We start from the raw sequence: 21,089 nt of genomic DNA on the forward strand, positions 1-21,089 counted from the left end.
AGCCCAAGCTTACCTAGGTTGGCCAACTTTGGACTCACTGAGTATCTCAGTGTTAGTGACTCAGCGGTGAGTAACATAACCCAGAGATGAAATGACTTAGGTGATCAATGTTCATTTGGTCAGCCTGTTCATCCCAAGGCAAGAAACAAAGACCAGCACCGATAACAACAGGCACAGTGAATCTTGTGCTCGAAGGTCGGGTATTTGAAGTCTAAATCATCCCCTTGAGATCTCCCAACAGATCAACATCAATTTCCTCTTCCAAAAACCAAACTTCAACATAAGCCTACACATCATATCATGGTCCTTCCTCGCTTTGAAATCTCTTGTGGGCTCTTGCGTCATCTTCTACCCATATATTCTGCTTGGATCGTCTTTGAAGCGTATAACCCTGTCATACGCCTCTGTCAAACCATCACGATCTGGGTTAACCTGGCACAAACCTTCGTCTATGCTTTCTGGAATGATCATCTATCTCAAGCACCAGATCACCTCCAATCCGAGATTTGTGCTCTTGCCAAAGAAAATATCATGCGGCCTCTTGGGTTCCAGGCAAAGCACGGATTTTGTGGACGACTATCGGGCGGTATGACTTGGATGACAGAGGCAATGTTAGGCGTATTCCTACTACGCTATGTATTCGGACTGTCCTTGTGGTCCAGAGTCCGAAAAGAAGGTAGAGAGTTTTGGTATGCACTTTTCAACAATGGTTTGTCTCTCCCAGTAGCCAGTCTGACTCATAAAGCACTAGAGTCAAAATCTGACATCCAATTTTTGCATGTACAACATCACTCCTACAGAATAAGCTTCATTCAGCCATATGATACAACAAGTCAAACGATTTGATCACAAATGAACCTGATACTATTATCAGTTTTAGCTCAAACAGAAGTCCAAAGTCATCAACGAATCTGTCCTTAATTTTCAAAACTGTACTACACCAGATCTAAATCCTCAGAAAAATTTCATCCTCTCAGTTTCATATCAAGAAATTAATTTTCACCCAGCTATCTCATAACAATTGTTTCTCATTAGTTCAGTTCTTTCTCATTTCCATTGATTTGTCTTGAGATCCCTTCAATTTTTTTGTATTTAATCAGTGCACATGTGGTCTAATTGTTACACTTGAAGTCATTTATCAGGCTTATTAAAGTTCAAGATTATTTTGTGATGATCAAGCAAAGGACAAAGTGACACAATACTCAGCTGCCTAACTCACACTACGCGCGTGTCATGAAAGTGAGTTACCTTTCATTTCTGTAGATATCTCATTTGATCCTCCAACAAATCCAATTGTTGAATTTCCAAATTCTCCAGCCGGAAAATTTGACCTTTCACAATGCACCTTTGACTTGATCCAGCATAAAAGTTTGTACATTACTGCGTACAATATCCTGCGGAAAATATGTACGTCACAACACCTGAAGGCAAGTTACGGCTCTTTCCAACACTGCATTTGGGAATACAAGCCAGGAAAGTATTTGACAAAAAGTCAAAGGAGAAAGACACAGTGTGAATCATGGGGGATCAAAGAGATATCCAAGGTGACTAAATTGAATGCGTTTGATGGTATCATCCTCTTTATTAGGCTTCAATTCTCAAATGTAGTAGCCAGTGGACTGACCTCTTATTGGCTGACAGAGCCGGTATGTTGAAATATTCTTGGGTTCCAGAAGACTGATCTGAGATCCACCATCTGTAGCTTCATAGTAGGAATTATGAATGGTACATGGGGTTCTCTTACTCTGATCTCTTTTTCAACTTGCACATCCACCCTTGGTAGCTGTGAGATGAAATATTGGTGTTTTGTTTTTGTTTGATGAGTTAAAGGACTAGTCTCTTGTGTCACTCATTTCAAATCCTGCAAGGTAAGCTCCCTGACTGTGATCAAAGATGAGATACTTTGATTGAGCTTACTTACACTCCATAACATCATGTGTCGCATTGTTTTTGCTCTACTTCCGCTTTGCTTTATGAGATTATAAATCATATCTTAGTCTGAGGCAAGATGCATTGAGATGTTTTTATTCCTTAGGCAACTGAATCAATCATCGGGCCTCTTATAGAGTGGCTTCTAGGTTTCGCTGCCAGAAATTTCTATCATCATCTAGCAATTCGAAGTTTTCCTCCAATGAACCTTATTTTTTTTCCATGCTTTGTTGACGGGATTTTGAACTTTTTTGGGCAATTCTCTTGGTATGATTTGTTTTAGAAGGAGGAAGTAAAGCCACAACTTAGACCAAGATGTACACGATTTTTTTTGGTTTAGAGACTCTCAATTTGATTTCTTCATACCTCCTAGCATAGGATCAGTATGTGAAGCATTGATTTTGATCTCCCTCTCAACACTCACCCTGACACATTTACATATCATAGCATGGACAGCTGTGATCTGGTAAGGTATTGTTTCAAGCCTATTACAATCAACATTTTTTCCCAAACATCACCGCATGGAATATGATCTTGTTATCAATAGTCTGTGTTTGACTGACCTCAAAGTGCTGAGGATGAAAGTGTACAGCTTCACAAGGTGGAGTATTTATTATCTTTTTCCTTGAAATATTCAAGTAAAATTTCAAACAAAATCATTATATACCTGGTGAATTGATTTCATTTAAGATTTATACATCAATTCCAAACCTGAGATCAATACATCTGTACATTTTTTAAAGGCAAGATCGAGCAAGATTGTCTCAATGATAACTGTTGAAAATGTGTACACCTTTCAACAAGAAAGTGTACTCAGATAGAAATAAAGGTTTCAATGTAACTTCTGTAGTGATACTCTTTGAGGGCTGGTACAAGAAACAATAAGATCCTCAGTCCAGTGAGTGTTTGCCTGTCTTCCATGTCTTTTCTTTTGAGGCTGCTACCGCATCTTGGAGGCGTCCTATTATATATCTCATGGCTCGGACTTCATCTTCGGCTGACAACTGATGATCGGCAACGTGCAATGCGCCAAAAGATGCCTGTGAAGTGACTCCACAACCAAGATGATAATCAGGAATCAAATTCTTCACATTTTAAAGCAACCAACACACCTTGAAACCAGTAACATGATTACGATAGCCCACCAATTGCGTCCTAAGATTCTCAAGTTGCCTCCAGGTTTGTACCAAACCATTGATACTTTCAGAGGTAAGGGCAATGTCGTGCTTCAGCTGCATGGCGTCCCTGCTGTGGTGGTCCAGAAGCTTCCTCCAGAGCGGCATAGATTGTCTAGTTGTGATCAACTTTTGATGTTCCTCTGACAGCTGACGCGCCAGCCGGGTCCCGAGGTCAGCTGCCCGGGAAACAAGCGGGATGGCCCCCTCGATCCGCAAAAGAAGCTGAGAAAGGTCCGACGAAAGATGAACAAAAAGAAGATCAAGGTTGTGTGAGACGGTTTGGGTTGTGTATGTTGAATGACCAGACTGAACATTCTCAATCAGTTCTTGGATCCTTGAGTACTAAGATACACGTCAATAAATATCGTGTCAGTGTTCTTGATGTGTTTGAAGGGACAAGGTCGAGAGAACTCACTTCATGGGCCAAAAAGGAGAATGTGTTGATTCCGACGCCGTTAAGATTGATCACTTCGTCCTTCACTTTGCTCGTGAGCTCAGATAGCTCCCACAGTTGCTGTGCTAGGGCAGCTCTGTGGTCAACCTTGGTGGAGTATTCGATGGCAAGGGCAAGTTCGAGAATTTCAGCTTGATGAAACGCTAGGTCGTGAGGATTTCCAAGCACCATGATTGAGTCAAAGATGTCGGATGCAACCATCACATTTTTTGATATCGATCGGGTGATCTGGGACACCGTTGTTTCTGGTTGATTGATAGTGTGTGGACAAAAATATGGCCCAGAAAGTACGGTGCAGTAAAAGTATGTCATGAGTCCAAAGGAAGGTGTTGCGAAGGAGATAAATTGGGATATGTGATTGGAGAAACAGGTGATGACGAGGTTGAATGCTGTAGATATGAGGGCCAAACCCCCCAAACACACGAATAGAAAAGATGTGGGGAAAAGGATGAAGGGATGAGAGAAAAAGTTGAACAAGAAAGTTATGAGACTACGTAGTCCTTGGAGGAGGCAGTGGGAAAAGTAATTCAGGAGCCCTGGCAATTCAGGTTTTCTGCCATGGATAATATGAGGTATATTTTGGGTATTGTCCGATAGATCTAAGAGTGAGGCAGGTCTTTGAGGTTCAGCGAATGAGGTATCGGTATTGATTTTTTCGGCCATATTCTGGATAAAGAGTTCTAGTGGAGATGGTGGGCTATTATTGAGTCACTGCTAGATACCTTATATATCATTGCTGGTAAACTCCACGTCAAAAGCAAATTCCAGCTATTTTGTGCTCTATGTGGCTGAGCCTGACCTCACTCAGGTAACGCCTCTGTTCAGTCAATGGTGTTCAGGCGTATCATTCTTTCAATTTCCCCTTGTCCCTGTGATACTAAGCAACTTGAAGTTTGAAAGGCAAAAGCCTGACGACTCCATCAGCATTTCTTCAAAGTTTCTTCTCTGTCTCAATCCCATATGTCAATTATGGTATCTCAGGGTTGTGTTATTTCTAGATAATTTGATCTTGCTCTCCATGAATACATGAAGTACCCAAAAAAACATCAACTTGAGATGAAGTTCACGAAAATATGTAACCTTCAGATGGGGTTCACAAGAAAATGTGAACTTCAGATGAAGTTCACAAGAAAATGTGAACTTCTGGTTAAGTTCACAAAAATGTGAACTTCTGAAAAATAAGAATGTTGGATGAAGTTCACAAGAAATTACGAACTTCAGATGAATTTCATACAGAAACACGAAATCTGAACTTGCGAAAAATAAGATTTGATTTTCACAAGAAAATGTGAAGTTCTGGTGAAGTTCACAAAAAATGTGAACTTCTGAAAAATAAGAATGTTGGATGAAGTTCACAAGAAATTACGAACTTCAGATGAATTTCATACAGAAACACGAAATCTGAACTTGCGAAAAATAAGATTTGATTTTCACAAGAAAATGTGAAGTTCTGGTGAAGTTCACAAAAAATGTGAACTTCCAAAAAAAAATGTGGGATGAATTTCACAAAAAAATACAAAAAATCTGAACTTGCGAAAAAAAGGATTTGATTTTCACAAGTAGATGTGAACTTCAGATGAAGTTTACAAAAAACAGAAAATAAAATATGAACTATAGGTCCTTAACTCATGACTTGGTTTCAATTTTGGCTTTCTGAATTTCTTGTTCCAAATGCTTTCTCATGACGTAAAAAAATCTACATACATAAAGTGAAGGTTCCTAGAGCCTAGTCTGTATCGCAAAGGACAAGGATCAAACAATTGAGTAACTCAATTGTTTGATCTGAAGTTGTTATCTTTTTTTTAGTGTGTCAGTGTTGTCTCTCCGTAGTTACTTGACAATATTGTGTTGAATTTATTGAACAAAACCACCGAATTTCATCATCCTAAACAACTGAAGGTGAACCTACTAAAGTCAAATCTATCCAATTTTGAATAAAACGCACGATGTGGGATTTGAACATTGACCCAGTGTGAAAGATATATATACCACAGTACCCCTCTGTCAATAATGAATTTTTCCTTTAGTACTTCAGTGCGCCTAGGAAATCTTCCCAGACGGTTTCCTTTAGTACTTCAGTGCGCCTAGGACACCGTTGCAACCACTGCCTTGGAAAGTTGCGGGAGAAAAACGGTGCTGATAATGAAGTTCGACATGTGCTTTGATCATTTTTAGTCTCTTTTGTAAGACCTTTATTGCCTCAAATTTACATCATACTTTAAGTCCTACTGTTCCACGTTCCCTGTGATCAAAGGACAATTTGTCACAAATCAACACACTTTGAAACCAACTTGGAACCTCTGACTGCAGCAACCCAGCTTTTTATCTCAAACTCTTTTGATAGCTTCATATGCGGCAATTTACTTTGTTTGATTGGTGGGCGGGTGCTTGCTATGGGTGTGCATGGCTTGACCTGCGCCTATGTATCAAGTAGCAGCAAGGAGAAATAGGAGTCTGAGGACTTAATTTTTCAGAAAACAGATGATAAATGTGAAGTTCAGAAAAGGTTCACAAGGAAATGTGAACCTCAGATTAAAGATTACTTTTCAATCAGCAGCATAAGAAGACTTTGAAAACTGAGAGATTTTATATTTCATGTACATATCAAGGAAATTGAGTTTTACATCCGTTTGAGAGAGATATGCCTTCTGATAATATATACATAGAAAACACTAGCAAACTTTAATTGGCCAGATCCCTATGAACCAAATACGTGTTCTTAAGTGAATGATTGATGTATTGAATCTTGCGCTTGACATATGGTATTGATACAGAGAAGAGAAGTTGTAGAGTTGTGGATGGAGTAAATGACAGATGGGTTGGATCATCTGATTGAGACCTACTTCAGAGCTTTCGTCTAAGTCTTGAATCTGAATGCTTCAAAAGCTCATGCAACCATGATGCTGATTGGACAAGCTTGAAGTTTAATTAACATGCAGTATGTATGTATCAGCTATCAGCTTGTTGAGGAAATTTCCCTGAGGTATTGCTCAGCTAGACCCAGAACACGGTACTGCGTAATTATATGCCGGTGAACTGAGCTTCCTGGTGAGTCTCAAAAAATCCACCAATCTTCCTGAACGCTTCTCTGAACATCGTCTGAACATTAGCAACCACTGTATCCCCAAAATTTCCTATAAGTCCTAGTTTGTAACGGCTCTAGACCCCATAACGCTTTCAATATCCACCTTTCAAGCATGGTCATCTCCACCACATTCTCAGTGTCCAGAGACCGATGTTCACCAACTCAACAAGATAATGTTCCCCTTCTAAGGTACAATGATTCACATGACCCTGCAGAAACTCCGTCAATCCCTCCGGCAGATTCATCTAAACCAAAAAAACGGCAGGCTGAACCCAACGAACCAGAGAACCCCGAACCAGCTGCTGTTGATGCAGACCCCTGCTATCCAAGCAAGCGTTATAAGGAAAACGCAAAGGTCAGTTTTTCAGGTCTTTCTCTGGGCTTCAGGGAGGGAAAATAATCAGTTGTTGTACTGAAACCCTTGAGCTTGTCAGCAGGAATCACAGATATCTCCTCCTCTACATTTTCAAGCATCGAAAGCATATAGCGATGGCAACTTCCTGCTAGCTGCCCATCGCTTTCGTTTGCTCTTGTGTCTGTATCGTGAACAGAAGTCACAGAGCAATCCAGAATACCCTGATACCAAGATGATTCAGGTCTGCCTTGATCTCACCCGGTGCTACTTGCACTTGAAGAAAGAGGACACAGCTCATGAAGTCCTTGAGGATGCTTGGCGTCCTAAGAGGCTACTAACGATTGATATAACACATCCACTTTTTAAGGATTTATCACGGCTTTATCTTGAGGTAAAGGCCCAGCAACCCCTGTCATCTCATCAAAAGGTGTGTACGACATGACTCATCAGAATTTCGTGGATATATCTGCAGGATTGGCTGATACACCTGAATTCTCATTCACCAAGAACACAAATTTGAGTGTCCTGAAAGACGAACATGAGAGAGAAGCAGTGGAATCTTTGAAACTTATTTATAATTATGGCACTCAATACTTTTTTGAAGGACAACCACGGAATGCTGTTGGCCTCTTGAGGTATGCAATACGTCGAACAGAGGAAAAAAGTGGCACTGATATTGGAGAAAGTTTGAAACATGCATTGGTTGGGATCCACTTGCTTTTGGCTGAGGAGTTTCTCTGTCTTGGGCAGCTTGAAGATGTTCATACCACTTTGAAAAAAGTATGGAGTCCAATCCACTATCTACACATTGACCAACACCATCAACACTTTCTTTGGCTGGCGAGGGTCCATGCGCATGCCACCAAGCCAAAGACTAGCTGTTCAAACAACAAAAACAACCGCTTAACCATTAAGAAACTTGATCTTTATGAAGTAATTGCTCCTGTTTTCTGAAGAGATCCAATACATATGTCTCACTGCTTCCTTTTGTGTGCAATTCTACAATTTTAGCGCTTAGGTCTTTCACATATGGCTGACAACATCGAAATCAAGAAGGCCTACAGGCGGTGTAGTTTGCTCTTCCATCCAGATAAAAGTGGGGATACTGTTGCCTTTCAACAAGTTAGTGTTTATCAATTCTTCCCTGCTTATTGAGACATTATGTTTATTTTATCTTCTCTTGCCTATCAGATTAGGGAGGCGTATGAAGTTTTGTCTGTTGCAGAAACACGCCGTAGATATGATTACAATCGAAAACATTCAAAGTGAGGTAAGGGCTAAGCCTTTTTTTAGTGTAAGAGAGAAGCAAAACACAAATTAGTTCTGTTTTGTATCAAGAAGGATTCATATGATAACATAAATCTACACGTAATTGACAGAGCAAGTTGTGAATCTGTCTTTCCTATAAACTGCATTGTCTCTTTATTGTGCTCTGTTCAGAACTAGTCATTTAGAAGTAACATGATCACTTATTTGTTTAACCAATTTGCATGTTCTTCTTTTTCACATTTGTTGGATTTGGTAAAAAGTTGTAGTCCATCAATCAAAAGATCCTCTTATGAGAAAGTCAGACTTCCCCATAATTTTGTAGTGAATTGTGAGATCTCTCTTTATTTAGGTCAAATTTATATTTTTAATTTCTTAACAAATTGTTAAACATCGTTGTAAGTTAAAAGAAGAAAGACATTTTGATAAAGAGAAATAAAAGAGAAAGCTAGTACCTTAACAAAAACTGCACATATAAAAGTTCAACTTTATAACACGAATTTTAAATCAAACAATGTAGCCAAAAAAGGAGTCTACATTTGATAGAAGCAAAATCGTTATCAATTAAAGAGAAACTTTAATTGATAACGATTTTGATAATAAGATCAGTAATAGAAATAGTTTCACCTCCTTCCTTCTTGATGAGTGTTTGAAGTTTGATTTAGATTCGGCTTTTTAGTTGAAAGGGTTGTCGTGCAGTATTGAGTTTGAAAGAACTAGAGATCTAAATGAAATGAACAGAACTTTAAATCGATCAAGAGAAAACGATAAAGAGAAAAAGATGAAGTAATTGTTTTGATGAGAGAAGGAGGAACAAGTTCATCGAGACTTGGAACAATTGTATCATGGAAATGAAACATATCAGGTGACGTCATTTTACATCGAACGGTCGGTCAGCACATACAAATTCAGGGCAACACAGCGTCTTGTCAGTGATCGTAGCAACATGATTTCAGTAATCATAACAAATTTACATTTCTAGAAAGACTCAAACAATTGATCATAGAGCAATGGATAAATTCCACTGCAGGAAAATTTTGAAGAAAACTAACTACAATTATACATGTTCTTGGTTAAAGTCACCAAAGGAATTGAATCAAAGGAAAATTGAGGCACAACTTGAATGATAATCTCAAAACCCAATGTTGATCCAGCTTACGATCTTGGTCAAGATTACCAGGATCTTTTATACGCATCCATGATCTCACAATAATTTTATGGGACATTTTTTTAGGACACGCCATCAAAGAAGAAACTCTTTCAGTAATTTGAATGCGTTCAGATTGAATGACAACATCAAGCTCAATTGAAACAGATAGGATACAATCATCAGGCACAAAGAATCCATGTATTTAACGCAAGTTTTTCAAGGAATTCATCAAACCAGTGCAGAGACAAGTAGAATGAGTCTAGTAAGTCAGTTACGATAAGAATCAGTGGTGTCGGCGCTTGTTAGATCCTGCTGCTTGTTGGTTTGGGAGCAATTGGCGCTTATTGATTCGTTTGATTTGATTGTCATGGCTTTCAGGAAATGTAATTTGATGGTGGATATGGTCCTCGATGAAAGGTGATTCCGCTGAGAGAAAACAGTTTCAGTGGGGTACTACTAACGGGGAAGATGAAGCTTGGATTGGCATAACTAACATGTACCAGATGTGCTTTCTTGCATTTCACTTTCACCAAACTGATACCACGTTAACCTTTTGTCAGCCAGGATTACTTCCCCCGGATACTTTTCTTGATTGGTGTTATTTACTGATTGGTGTTATTTACTGAGTTCACATTGTTCTCTTCATTGACTTTTGTTTCTTTGTTGATGTTGTTTTCATCGTTGACATTGTTTTCATCGTTGACATTGTTTTCATCGTTGACCTTGTTTCCTTGGTTGGGACCATTGGGTTCGACACCACCTGGAGCTGAATCATCTGGACGTCAGTATACACTAGCACTATGTAATTTGAAAAAATACACATCACCCACAAGTCTTTTCCATGTTTTGGGGGATGTGAGAATCTTTAGCAGGATTGAAGTTGTGACAAGATGTAGAAATTGGTAGCACGCCTTCTGAGTTAAGTTTACCAAGGTCCATCTCTATTGTGATCTTGATCATCATTGGGAGATAACTTGCTAGATTATTAGGTTCTTTGGTTTGACGGATCAAGAGATATTGGAATGGAAAATTGAGGATTTCTGTTTTGAAAGGAATGTCAAGTTGAGAAGTTTACGACAAAAAAGTCTCTCAACGGCACGACCACAAAAGAAGATTATCCCAGCCGTAAAAAAACTTTGCCAAAATTTAAATTGCAAGTAAGCATTTTCCGTAAATTAAAATCGTGACACTGTAGATCATCTTGAATTGAAACCTCTGAAGGGTGTTCACAGTCACGACTTAATTTAGTTGTAGAAAGAGCCCGGAACTGTTGTCTAGGACAAAGGGCATGTGCTAGTGCCACATAAGAATGATCGGTGCAATTCAGCGCAAGCAAGATTACCTCTATGATTATCCCTCATCTTGATTGAGGGACCCTGGCTTCATTGCGTAATATTATTGTTTTGGGAATTATTCCTTCCGCAGGTCTGTTTACTGAAATTTGAATCACAAGCCCTAAATTCACGAACTTCAACGTAGATTATCTTGACCTGAACCCCTCAAATAGCGCTAACAGTCACAACTCAATTGTTTCTAGAAAGATCCTAGCAGTGGTGTCTTGGAAAGAGGGCAAACTAGTGCCACATTAGAATAATAGGTGGAGGCCAATCCAAGCCAAGCACAAGCGAGATTACTTTGGTGGTTATCATCCCATCATGATTGAGATACATAGCCTGGCTTCATTGCCTCTTTAAATCCTGAGATCATACGATTTACTTAACTCGATCTCATTTGGCTGTCTTTTTTTGATGATGCTTCCTCCCCTAGGTCAGTGCGCACCGCGCCAGAGGCTTTCAGGATGGGGCATCACGACCTCCGTTCTCTTGACTTGAGCCACACAGCATACTGAAAGCCGCACCCCAAATACTCACTTGGAAGCTTACCCACAATCTTCCCTCAGACTGAGACACAATATAACCAAGACGTCAATCATCAGAATCACTTCAATGTCGAACAAACAATGTCCATTACTGGCCACAGCTCACTGAAACATCATGGTCATATTCTTGGAATAACAATGAAAGATCACCCAATGTACAAGTATACTGTATCATGAGTAATTTAATAGCGGATGGAAATTGCTCAAATTCAAACAAAATCATGGGCAATGACTAATGTTATATGAATTTACTGCTGGCTGTACCAAGGTACAGGGGATATCTTCCAGGGCTACTTCTAGAACATACCAAAAGTGACCCCCAAACACCTATTGATATGCATAGAAGCATGATAATACTACAGTGTATGAAAATCTGGGACTTGCCTCCTATTCTATTGGTCACCAAACCTCTTGAGCTCTTGATCTCGGGACTGGCCACATATGCAAGATCCACATTTTCCAAAATACGCTTCTCTAGTAGTGGTACACGTCAGGAATATATTAGCATAATGTTGGATGTCGACTTGAAAATTAGCTCACTTATCCTGATGTATGTCTTTTCTGCAAAATCTTCCATTGCACTGGATAGAATGGCTAAAGCCTCGTCACATTTTTCATAAGCCTGCTCATGATTTATGGCTGCTCTAATTCGCTCCTCTGATATAAACCAGGAGCAGGTCAATAAAGCAATATATATTCTCAATATGCCGCCCATTAGAGTAGAAAAAACCTACCTCGGGCCTCCTGCTGGAATTCTTGAAGCTCCGCTTTAGCATTGTAAACTTCGTTTTCACATGAGACTCGTAGACATCTTGCTTCATGCAGTTCATCTGACCAAATCCAAGACCATAAGCGCTAGTATCAACCAAGCTGTAAATTTCCAATATACTCACTTGTCCCTGTTTGCAAAAGCTTCACAAGTTCACCTCTAGTCGTGGAAATCAGACACTTTAGGGATGTCGTTTGCGTATTTTCCAAATCTTCATGTTTTTGCAACATATCTCTGAAGTGTTTTGAAGTACTTTCAAGTAAAACTGACCAAGGTATGTGATACATTCAGGCTTTGTGTGACTCTTATTGATGCTGAGGAGCGCGAATAACTAACCTTTCAGCCCTTGTACCTTCTCTTGAAGAAGATGACGCGTGGTTTGCAAACCATCCCTACAATCTTCCAAAGATTGAGCGCTTGAATCGAATTCATCCCGCAATCGTCTCAATGGTTGATGTATTGTATGCCTATCCTGTTTCTTTGCGTTCCAGAGTTTTTGAACCTCTTCCTGCAGCTGGTCATGCTTGTGTATTGAATCTTGAAAGTTCTCGCGTAAGTGTCTTTCTATGTATCCTAGACGCTGGAAAATTTCGGTGACACATGCATTGAAGTCTTCACAATTTGAACACGCAAGAATATTGGAAGAGTTGATCCCATTCGTAGTACTTGAGCTTGGAAATTTTGCTCCATAAGATCGAAGTCGTGGAGGAATGGGTTTAGGAAATTTACTGGCTGAGGGTGGATATTCAAAAGACATTTATTGACCAAAAACTCAAGCAAAGGTATGAAAAGGATATACAATCAATGATTTATGAACGAGATAAAATAATTCGATGGGAGGTAGCTACTGCTTTCAATATCATTAAAGTATGAAGTCAAACGCAGTCAAACGCAGTCAAAGATCAGACAATTGAACAAAGGGGTGAGTTTTTTGCGTTCCGTGGATTTCAAAGGCAATTTCCCATCATACTCAGCATGCATCTGTTGTTGAGGGTGTGCAATTCAAGCGGGCTATACAACAAGAGCTATTCATTGATGAGCACTCAGCTTGTGAACTTTAACTCCATTGACTTGCTTGATGGCTGAACAGGTCAATTCATTTTGTCCTTCATGATGAAGCAAACAATTTACAACACCTTCACAAGTAAGAGGAAGGGACTACCACTGCATGTACGTTCTCTTCCGTGTCAAAAGATAGAGCCGGTTCACAAACAAGGAATCAGTTTTGGAGTTTTTGGCAAAGGACCGCGCGTTACTCATGATGGCCGGAGGCCTGGATTGCAGGGTTCTGGCCGAGATGCGGGGCGCGTAGATAAGTGCTAGGAGTACTTGTGGGTGGCCACACTCGGCGCTGAACTACTCCACTGGAGTGTTCCCCCTCCTGCTTCAGAAAATGACAAATAAAAGGTGAAAACTACGTATAACCCCATAAAACTTAACCCTTAGTTTGACTAGAAGGGTGGTGGGCGGGAAATAAAAAATTGATAAAAAAGTTTTGAAAACAAGCTGAGAATAATTTCGATATTACAGATAACTGCTGAGATAGAAAAAAGTACGGAACTATATTTTTGCATGTTTATCGATTTGTTTATTAGATAATTTTTAAGACAATCTTTGTAAGATAAGATGATGAATTTCTTCTAGGCAAATTCTTGTGAGTAAAAGAGAAATTGAAACCTGCTCTGATGTTGACTGGACTAGATTCCTTTGGGATGATCTGTCGTGCATCAATTTTCTTGTTGCACCTCTTTTGGAAGAGTTCTGGCGCGCGCTTTACCTTTGCTCGTGTGTCACGCCTCTGTCACAGTTTCCACTAGGTTAATACTCGTACCAACCTACGAGGTTTTTGAATTTGCCCACAAAGACAGTCAGAGTATTGGAATTCATGATTTGAAACCAACAAGTTGAAGCTTTGATTATTCTTCAGAGATACCATGGTAATGTTCCTTAGGAGAACTGCGACAGATGAGATTATATTCCTTGTATCAGTGAGACAATTTTGAGTTCCAACTTTGTTGACTTAATTCATATGATTCAGCAAAAGATGATGAGCATGATCCTTTAGACCAGGGAAAGAATTATAAAAGTAGACAAGTAAGATCACTATACAAGAAAACAAATAAGTGAGATCACTATAAAAGAAAATAAAAAAACAGATGAGGCCCAATGCATCTTTGTATGTCCTGCGCTTTAGCATTACCTATAAGAAGAACATCTTCATTAGACCACAACCATTTTGACATAGACCATACACAACATCCATCCACATCAATACCTCTTGCGTTTAGTAGACTTTCTTGGTAGGGTTACTCATTACAGCAGTCTATTGTACCAAGTGTGAGATACAGTTGATTGTTTTCCAAGGAATTTTATATGAAGGCAGAATGGAGAAGGAACTCCAGAATACGGAGAGAGACATTTCATACTTAACAAATTACATACAAGTGTTGTCCTGATTTGAAATGGTGCATGTCATGCCATTATGAAACGGCTCGGAAAATTATACACCTGTTGAGAGTGATGAAATCGAATTGAACATTGATGTCAATTTAAAACACATCAAAACACAAGCATACTTATCTTGAAGACATATCATTACTTAATATGCGTGATGTATAAAGCACAAGGAGTCAAATACGACAAATGAACAGTATGTGACAGGGTAATTATCATCACTCCATATGGTATAGCGTAACAAACTATTGAACTTGAGCATACTATCACAGGGATCACACAGTTTCCCAAACAATCCCAGACAAGCGCAATCCTATTTTACTTGCTCCCAAGCCTTGATACAAAAAAAAGGCAGTACCAATGCTGCTTCAGCATATTATATTCATGATGTTTAGGAAGGTGAAAGACTTACAATATTCAAAACCCGTACACCTTTCCATACTGACATATCACAAGATCTTGAAACGTTTTGATGAGCTCGGACTTCCGCGCATTGAGGGGGAGTTGATAGCCTGGATTGAAATAAAGGATGATGTCCCGAAGAATCCGGCATGTGGTGAAATGATCATGGAGGTCACAAGTTGGCGAAATGTATTGGAGGAAGTCATGTGGTAGCTTGAAGACTTTGTCCCAAAAGATAGGATCCTCCTGATGGGATGGGATTGGAACACAACTGTAACGCCTCGGGTTTCGGCGGAATGGACGTCTCCGAAGCTCTTGAGGAGGCTGAGGGCACGCGGCTTGAGGAATGCGACGCCTTCGAAGTACTCGAGCAGGGGCAGGGAGAGCCGGTTGAGGAACTTGGCGTCTTCTAAGCACTCGAGCCGGCTCAAGTATTTGTCGTCTTCGAAGGATTTGAGCAGCCTGATTTCCAACTATTTGGGAGTTAACTCCATTGAGTACAACGTCTCCAAAGACATTGCCATTGATAGTTAGGCACATGGCAGCAATGATATAAAAGCTATAACAAACAAGATCAACAAAAGAGAGGGAATATGGTCAGATAATTTTCCGCAGAGCGGAGAGACAAAGATTGAAAATTGAGTGGATACAATCTTACACTGATTTTGCTGCCTAGGGAGGTAGGTATCTGGACTAAAATAAATCGGACCTTGATCAATGGGTGAAGGACTGATAGCTATAACAAATACAGGCAAAAAAAGAGATAGATTACCGTCAGCCTGTGAACCCTAGAGAGGAAGAACAAATATTGAAGGTTGATTCAATATTATCTGAAGATGAAATAGCTACCGAGTGATGTAATTATTGGAACAAGAAGGAAATGGACCTCGATCAACAGGTGATGGACAAAAATCTATAACAAATAACACAAGAAAATCAAGTCAGCCAGTGTACCGCAAAGACAGAGAGGATGAACAAGGTATGCAGGTTAATTCAATATAATCACAAAATGAAAGCGCTACCTAGTGATGCAAATATATGAACAAGAAGACACTGTGCTCCAATCAAGAGGCAACACTGAAAAGTCAACAAACAAGCAAAAAAAAAGAGATAGAATGCAGTCAGCCAGTGAACCGCAGAGAAGGAATAAAAACTAAATGTGGATGGATCGTATCTCATAGTGAAAAGCTGCTCCATATATGATTGTTTTTGATCAGAAAAAATTCAGCCCAAACAGATGACACGCGTCTAGCGGATTGTGTAATACGGTCCCTTTGATTATGATGGAAAAGATGAACACTGAGCCTATGTATACTTAAAGGGATCTCTAGTGGTCCTTATTAATCACTACGCAAAAAAATATCATCTGTTGAGATGCTGCTTTTGTTTGGGTTTTGTTTGACTTGCCGCGGGTCAAGACTATTCAAGCAAAAAAGGGCAAATATTGTTCCGGTTTGATTCATGTGATTTGACGGTACCCCACTTTTTATGCCACATTGAGCTTTAAAAACAGCCGTAAACTTTGCCTTTTGGTGTTGTGACCTACTTTTTTTACGCAGGATAATTCAAGCTATAGTGCACAAACTAACTGTTCTGCTTCGTTGAAATCAAAGATACTACGTAGAGTTTGAGAATTTGGCCATTGGAATTTGAGGGCTCAAATTACATATCACAAAATTGAAAGGTTACTAACTCACTTTCATGACACGCGCGTAGCTTACGTTAGGCCGCTGAGTATTGTGTAAAACAGATGCCTTTGTTTTTTTGCTCGATTATGATGAAAGATTCTTGAACATCAAGCCTGTGTAAATTAAGGGGATCTTGGGTGATGCATATCAATAATGATTTCAAGAAGTCCATCTTTAGACTTATGCCTTGTTCAGCTCTAAATGTTACTCTGTAGTTTAAACTCTCATTATCATTATTATGCAGTCTTAACTCTTCTAGCTTTTTATTAATTTCAAGTTTGTGTTTTCTTACTTTATTCTCACTCACTCCTTTCTTTTTCAAGCGATCTTTATTTAGGTCTTACCTATTCAGGTTTGACCTGGTGTGGGGGGCGCCGTAGGCCGGGGACTGCCTGTCCAAGAAAGGTTTTCGTGGGCGGCGGCGGGCGGGTGGCCCAATGAAACCGCTCAAATCCTGAGCAAGTCTTTACTTCGTCTTATATCTGTCCTCCATTGTGCAGTGAACGTCTAAAAATTTTGCTGCCTGCGAAAGCTTCCTTGGAATCTCTCCTTCTCTCTTTCCTTTGTTCCCGCTTCTTCTGTGTTATTTCCTTCATGTGATCCCGCTTTGTCCCCTATGTACATATGTAGGGTGGGTGGGACAATTTTTGAAAATGAAATAGTTTATTTCTTTTGGAAGTCTGAAATCTGTGAGATTTGAGGATTTGAAGCTGAAGTGTATGAGTATTGTTGAGGCGTACAGAAATCGTGAAAATGAAAATTTTCACGGTTTGTTTTGCCTCTCTCTGCGAGGGGGGCCGTGCATTACCCGGCGCTGTGTTTTCTTACTCATACAAGGTGTTATCCGTCAAGATGGAACTCACTGATGACTTCTTGCCTTTGGCCACCAGTGTCAAGGAAATCCTGAGATGCTGCTTTTTGTTTGGTCATATGTTTCTTGCCACGGGACAAGAGCTGATTCAGGTGCAAATCGTGCTTCCGGCCACTTCGATGATTAAAGCATGCCATTGGAAGGGATCAGAATATGTGACAATAGGAGTCCCTTCAGACTCATCAAATTGAACGAGGATCACAGATTAAGTATAAGTACGGTGCAGATGGATAGACAGATTGATTTTGTTCAAATCAATTGATGCGGAAAGCCAGTTAGCTTTAGAGGTTGTAATCTGACTTTTCGCAAGAGAAACTTGATTTGATCAAGCATAGTTTGTACACTACAGCCTTGATTATCCTAAGGCATTTTCACAGCCGCTTTTAACACTCCATTTGGTAAAAAAGCAGGGTGAAATCACACAAATCAAATGAGGAGTCAACTTTTACGATAGATATTTTGTATTTCACGCTTAAAAAATGCAGGCCCTCTTCTGCTTCACATGTTTTGCCTGTCATATTTTCAACTTCTATTTGTACACGTACTTTACGTTTTTAGAAGCCAATCAAGATTGGGAAAAAAATGAACCACAGCAGGTCTGACAAGTGAATTCTTATCTCTGCTTTCTACGGCCTTTTTACTCATGTAGAAAAAGTTCAAAAAAATAACGTGGCCAATGTGGCGTAAATTGCTGAGCACAAAATCCACCTACACAAAAACGTGTGTGGATCGCTCTTTCTTCTTTCTTCAAAGAATCAGCATGTTCCAACTTCCGCATTGTAGTTACATTTCCCCAAACCGCAAAAAGCCTCCATAGACGATTCGCCATGAGCTGAAATTTCATCAATTGAGACTTCTCTAACTTCACACTGTTTTGCATCTTTGGATTGATCTCAGCTTTTTTTGGAAAACTGGGTAGACTTTTTAAACTTTCTTCAAGATCACTTAAGATCACATTTGTTGATTCTTTTGGTCCATTGTATGTTCATGTTCCCGCTTCAATCCACTCTGATAACTTACTGAATTCTTTAATGCTGAAATGTGCATTTAATAAAAATAGAGAAGAGTCCTTGTTAAAACAAACTTGGGATTTGAGTATTGAGTAGTTCAAAAGAAAATAAATATGAGAAGAGAAAAGAAAAGTGCAGCATTATAACCTACCCCAACAAGAAAAGATGAAGAATTCAATATTATAAGTATACCTTGGAATCACTCAAACTTGCTTCTCTTTCCTATCTATGACAAGAGTAAGTAGAATTTCACTAATTGATCAATAACATACTTTGAACTTATGTTGGTTTATTCCTTTATGTAATTTGTTATGATGTCAGACCCGTGCTCTTTCATTGTGGCCAAAGATTGTTATTGAGCTTTAGATAACTACACCAACTAACATATCCTTTATCCTGAACCTATAAGGTGTTTAATTGAACTTGCTAATAGTTGATTGTTCCTCACCAAGTATCCAACAGATGATCTTTTGTTTAGCTAGACTTTTGTTGGAGTCTTACGCATATTGTTACGCATATCATCAGCTCAGATAATCTTTTGTTTAGTTAGACTTTGGTTCAAGCCTTACGTGTATCATTACACATATTATCAGCTTATATAATCTTTTGTTCAGTTAGACTTTGGTTTAAGTCTTACATGTATTAGGGGGGCTCAGGTCAAGATTTTTTACTACTTCAATCGTAAAAAAATTTTCCCAATTGCGTAAAATTTACGCAAAATTTTACGCAATTGGGAAAAGTCATACGACATCCCAAATTTTTTTTACAAAAATTTGCGTAGATTTAGTGCTCACAAAGACATATGAAAAAAAAAATTTGCCGTCCTTTCTTACAAATTGGGAAAAGTTTTTGCAGCACGGTACTGTAAAAAACTTTCCCCAATTTTTTAGAAAAAGGCCGCAAAAATTTCAACTTGAGCCCCCTTATTGTTACACATATCATCACGTACCTCATCAAGTTGCAAGAGAAACAATCTTTTTGATTTTTTGTGAAAGTTTTCTTTTTTCAATGAAGGATCAAGCCAAGATTTGATTGAATCTCTGGACAATCAAAGTGTTTTAATAAAAGGAACCAATTGATGGCTCTGAAACTAGAAATGAACTGAGGAAAAGTCGAACTAGCTTTTGTAAGGGCTACCAAACGTAACTCAAGAGGTTTGAAATTTTGTATAGCTTTTACTCACAGATTTTTAAACACAAGGGAATGGTAAATGTGAAAATGATGCATAAACTGTGAGTTGACCATTCTCACCTGTTGAACCCATGGAACATAACTTCATCAGGTCTCATCAGGATCTTTACGCATTGATTTTCAATGGTTGATATCACATTTTCATGACAGCTTGCTTTCCAGCCTATAAATACGCTAACCATACCTGAACAGACCTTTGTGTTAAGTAGAGTTGATTCAATCTCATAGGTGGTTTCGCCTTTCATTTGCACAAGAATCGTGCTTGTCGTAAAAGTTGCATCTTCCAGGGTGCCTTTTCAAATCAGGAGGCTCAAACCAATGCCCCGATTCAACCAGAATATGTTTCAAGACAACAGACAAGTTTTTGTGGCGTAATATTACACAAACAAGTGTGTCTCGGAATATAAACCCCTTAATTTCCAGACCTTAAGTCAAAAGCACATATGATCATCCGCTTATGATTAACCACAAGACAAAGGGAGTTGCTCATCAGTCCCTACTCACATCTCTCATAATCTGGATCAGTAGACGACAGTGAAGCCCAGTGTCTCCATCTCACATCGAACAATCATAGCATTGACCTCACCGCGAATGGCCTCAAGAAACGTCTCATACGAATGTCCTCACCGCGCTTCGTGTCTCAGGGAGGGCAGGAAGAAGCTGTGCAAAGACTGCGGTGGATTAAACCGTTCTGGGGTGATCAAGCATACCATCAATAGTTCACTACATTCAAATTGTGATTCCAGCTGCCCCGTATATGGATGTAAGCCATGATTTTGTTATCATTGTCTCAATCACCAATTCTGATTCCTACTTGACGTGCTCTACAGTGACCAATTTGGATTCATACCCCTTTTCTTTGAAGGTCTCTGCTGAGACCAATGGAACTCCTAAAAGTACGGAATTACACATCACCAATTCAAATTACAAACAGAGCTTTGACCACTTTTGCCTCTAATAGGTGGGGCTTCTAATCACCATCCCAATTTCTTGTCAAGGAAACGAGATGATGTTCATAATGCCAGTAATAAAGCCACAAATCATGTATCATTTGAAGATGATAGTTCAGGTGTGTACATAAAAGCTTCAGGTATAATGTAACATACTAATTCTCTTGAATACCCTGCAGAGACAAACAGCGACACCGAAAGCAAAATCATTAATCAACTTGCACCCAAATCTAGGATTGTTTTGGGCCAGCACCGCCCCACTATTGATCATGCAATACTACCATCCAAGAGTTCATTGATGCAAAGAAGGAAATCACTAGAGCCCGAAATTACGTGCGTCACAAATACCTCCAGCGTCCATAATGGTAGGCCCTTGGCCCAATGTCAGGGTTCTACATTCACCAATAACGGGAAAATTACAACAGGTTCAGAATCTGCCTTCTCTGGGCCGTCCCACT

The 21,089-nt window shown here is 39.4% G+C and overlaps 1 protein-coding gene across 1 annotated transcript; it reads left to right on the forward strand.

Moving 5' to 3' along the window:
• Positions 1–6,758: 6,758 nt before the first annotated feature.
• MELLADRAFT_89457 (uncharacterized protein) lies at positions 6,759–8,156 on the forward strand (the record flags this gene model as incomplete). Its single annotated transcript, XM_007412314.1, has 4 exons — positions 6,759–7,001; positions 7,081–7,428; positions 7,509–7,934; positions 8,013–8,156. The coding sequence occupies 4 exons, from the start codon at positions 6,759–6,761 to the stop codon at positions 8,154–8,156; spliced, it is 1,161 nt and encodes a 386-aa protein (XP_007412376.1).
• Positions 8,157–21,089: the final 12,933 nt, after the last annotated feature.

The sequence above is a fragment of the Melampsora larici-populina genome, assembly GCF_000204055.1.
Source record: "Melampsora larici-populina 98AG31 unplaced genomic scaffold MELLAscaffold_30, whole genome shotgun sequence".
In the NCBI taxonomy this organism is placed as follows: Eukaryota; Fungi; Basidiomycota; class Pucciniomycetes; order Pucciniales; family Melampsoraceae; genus Melampsora; species Melampsora laricis-populina.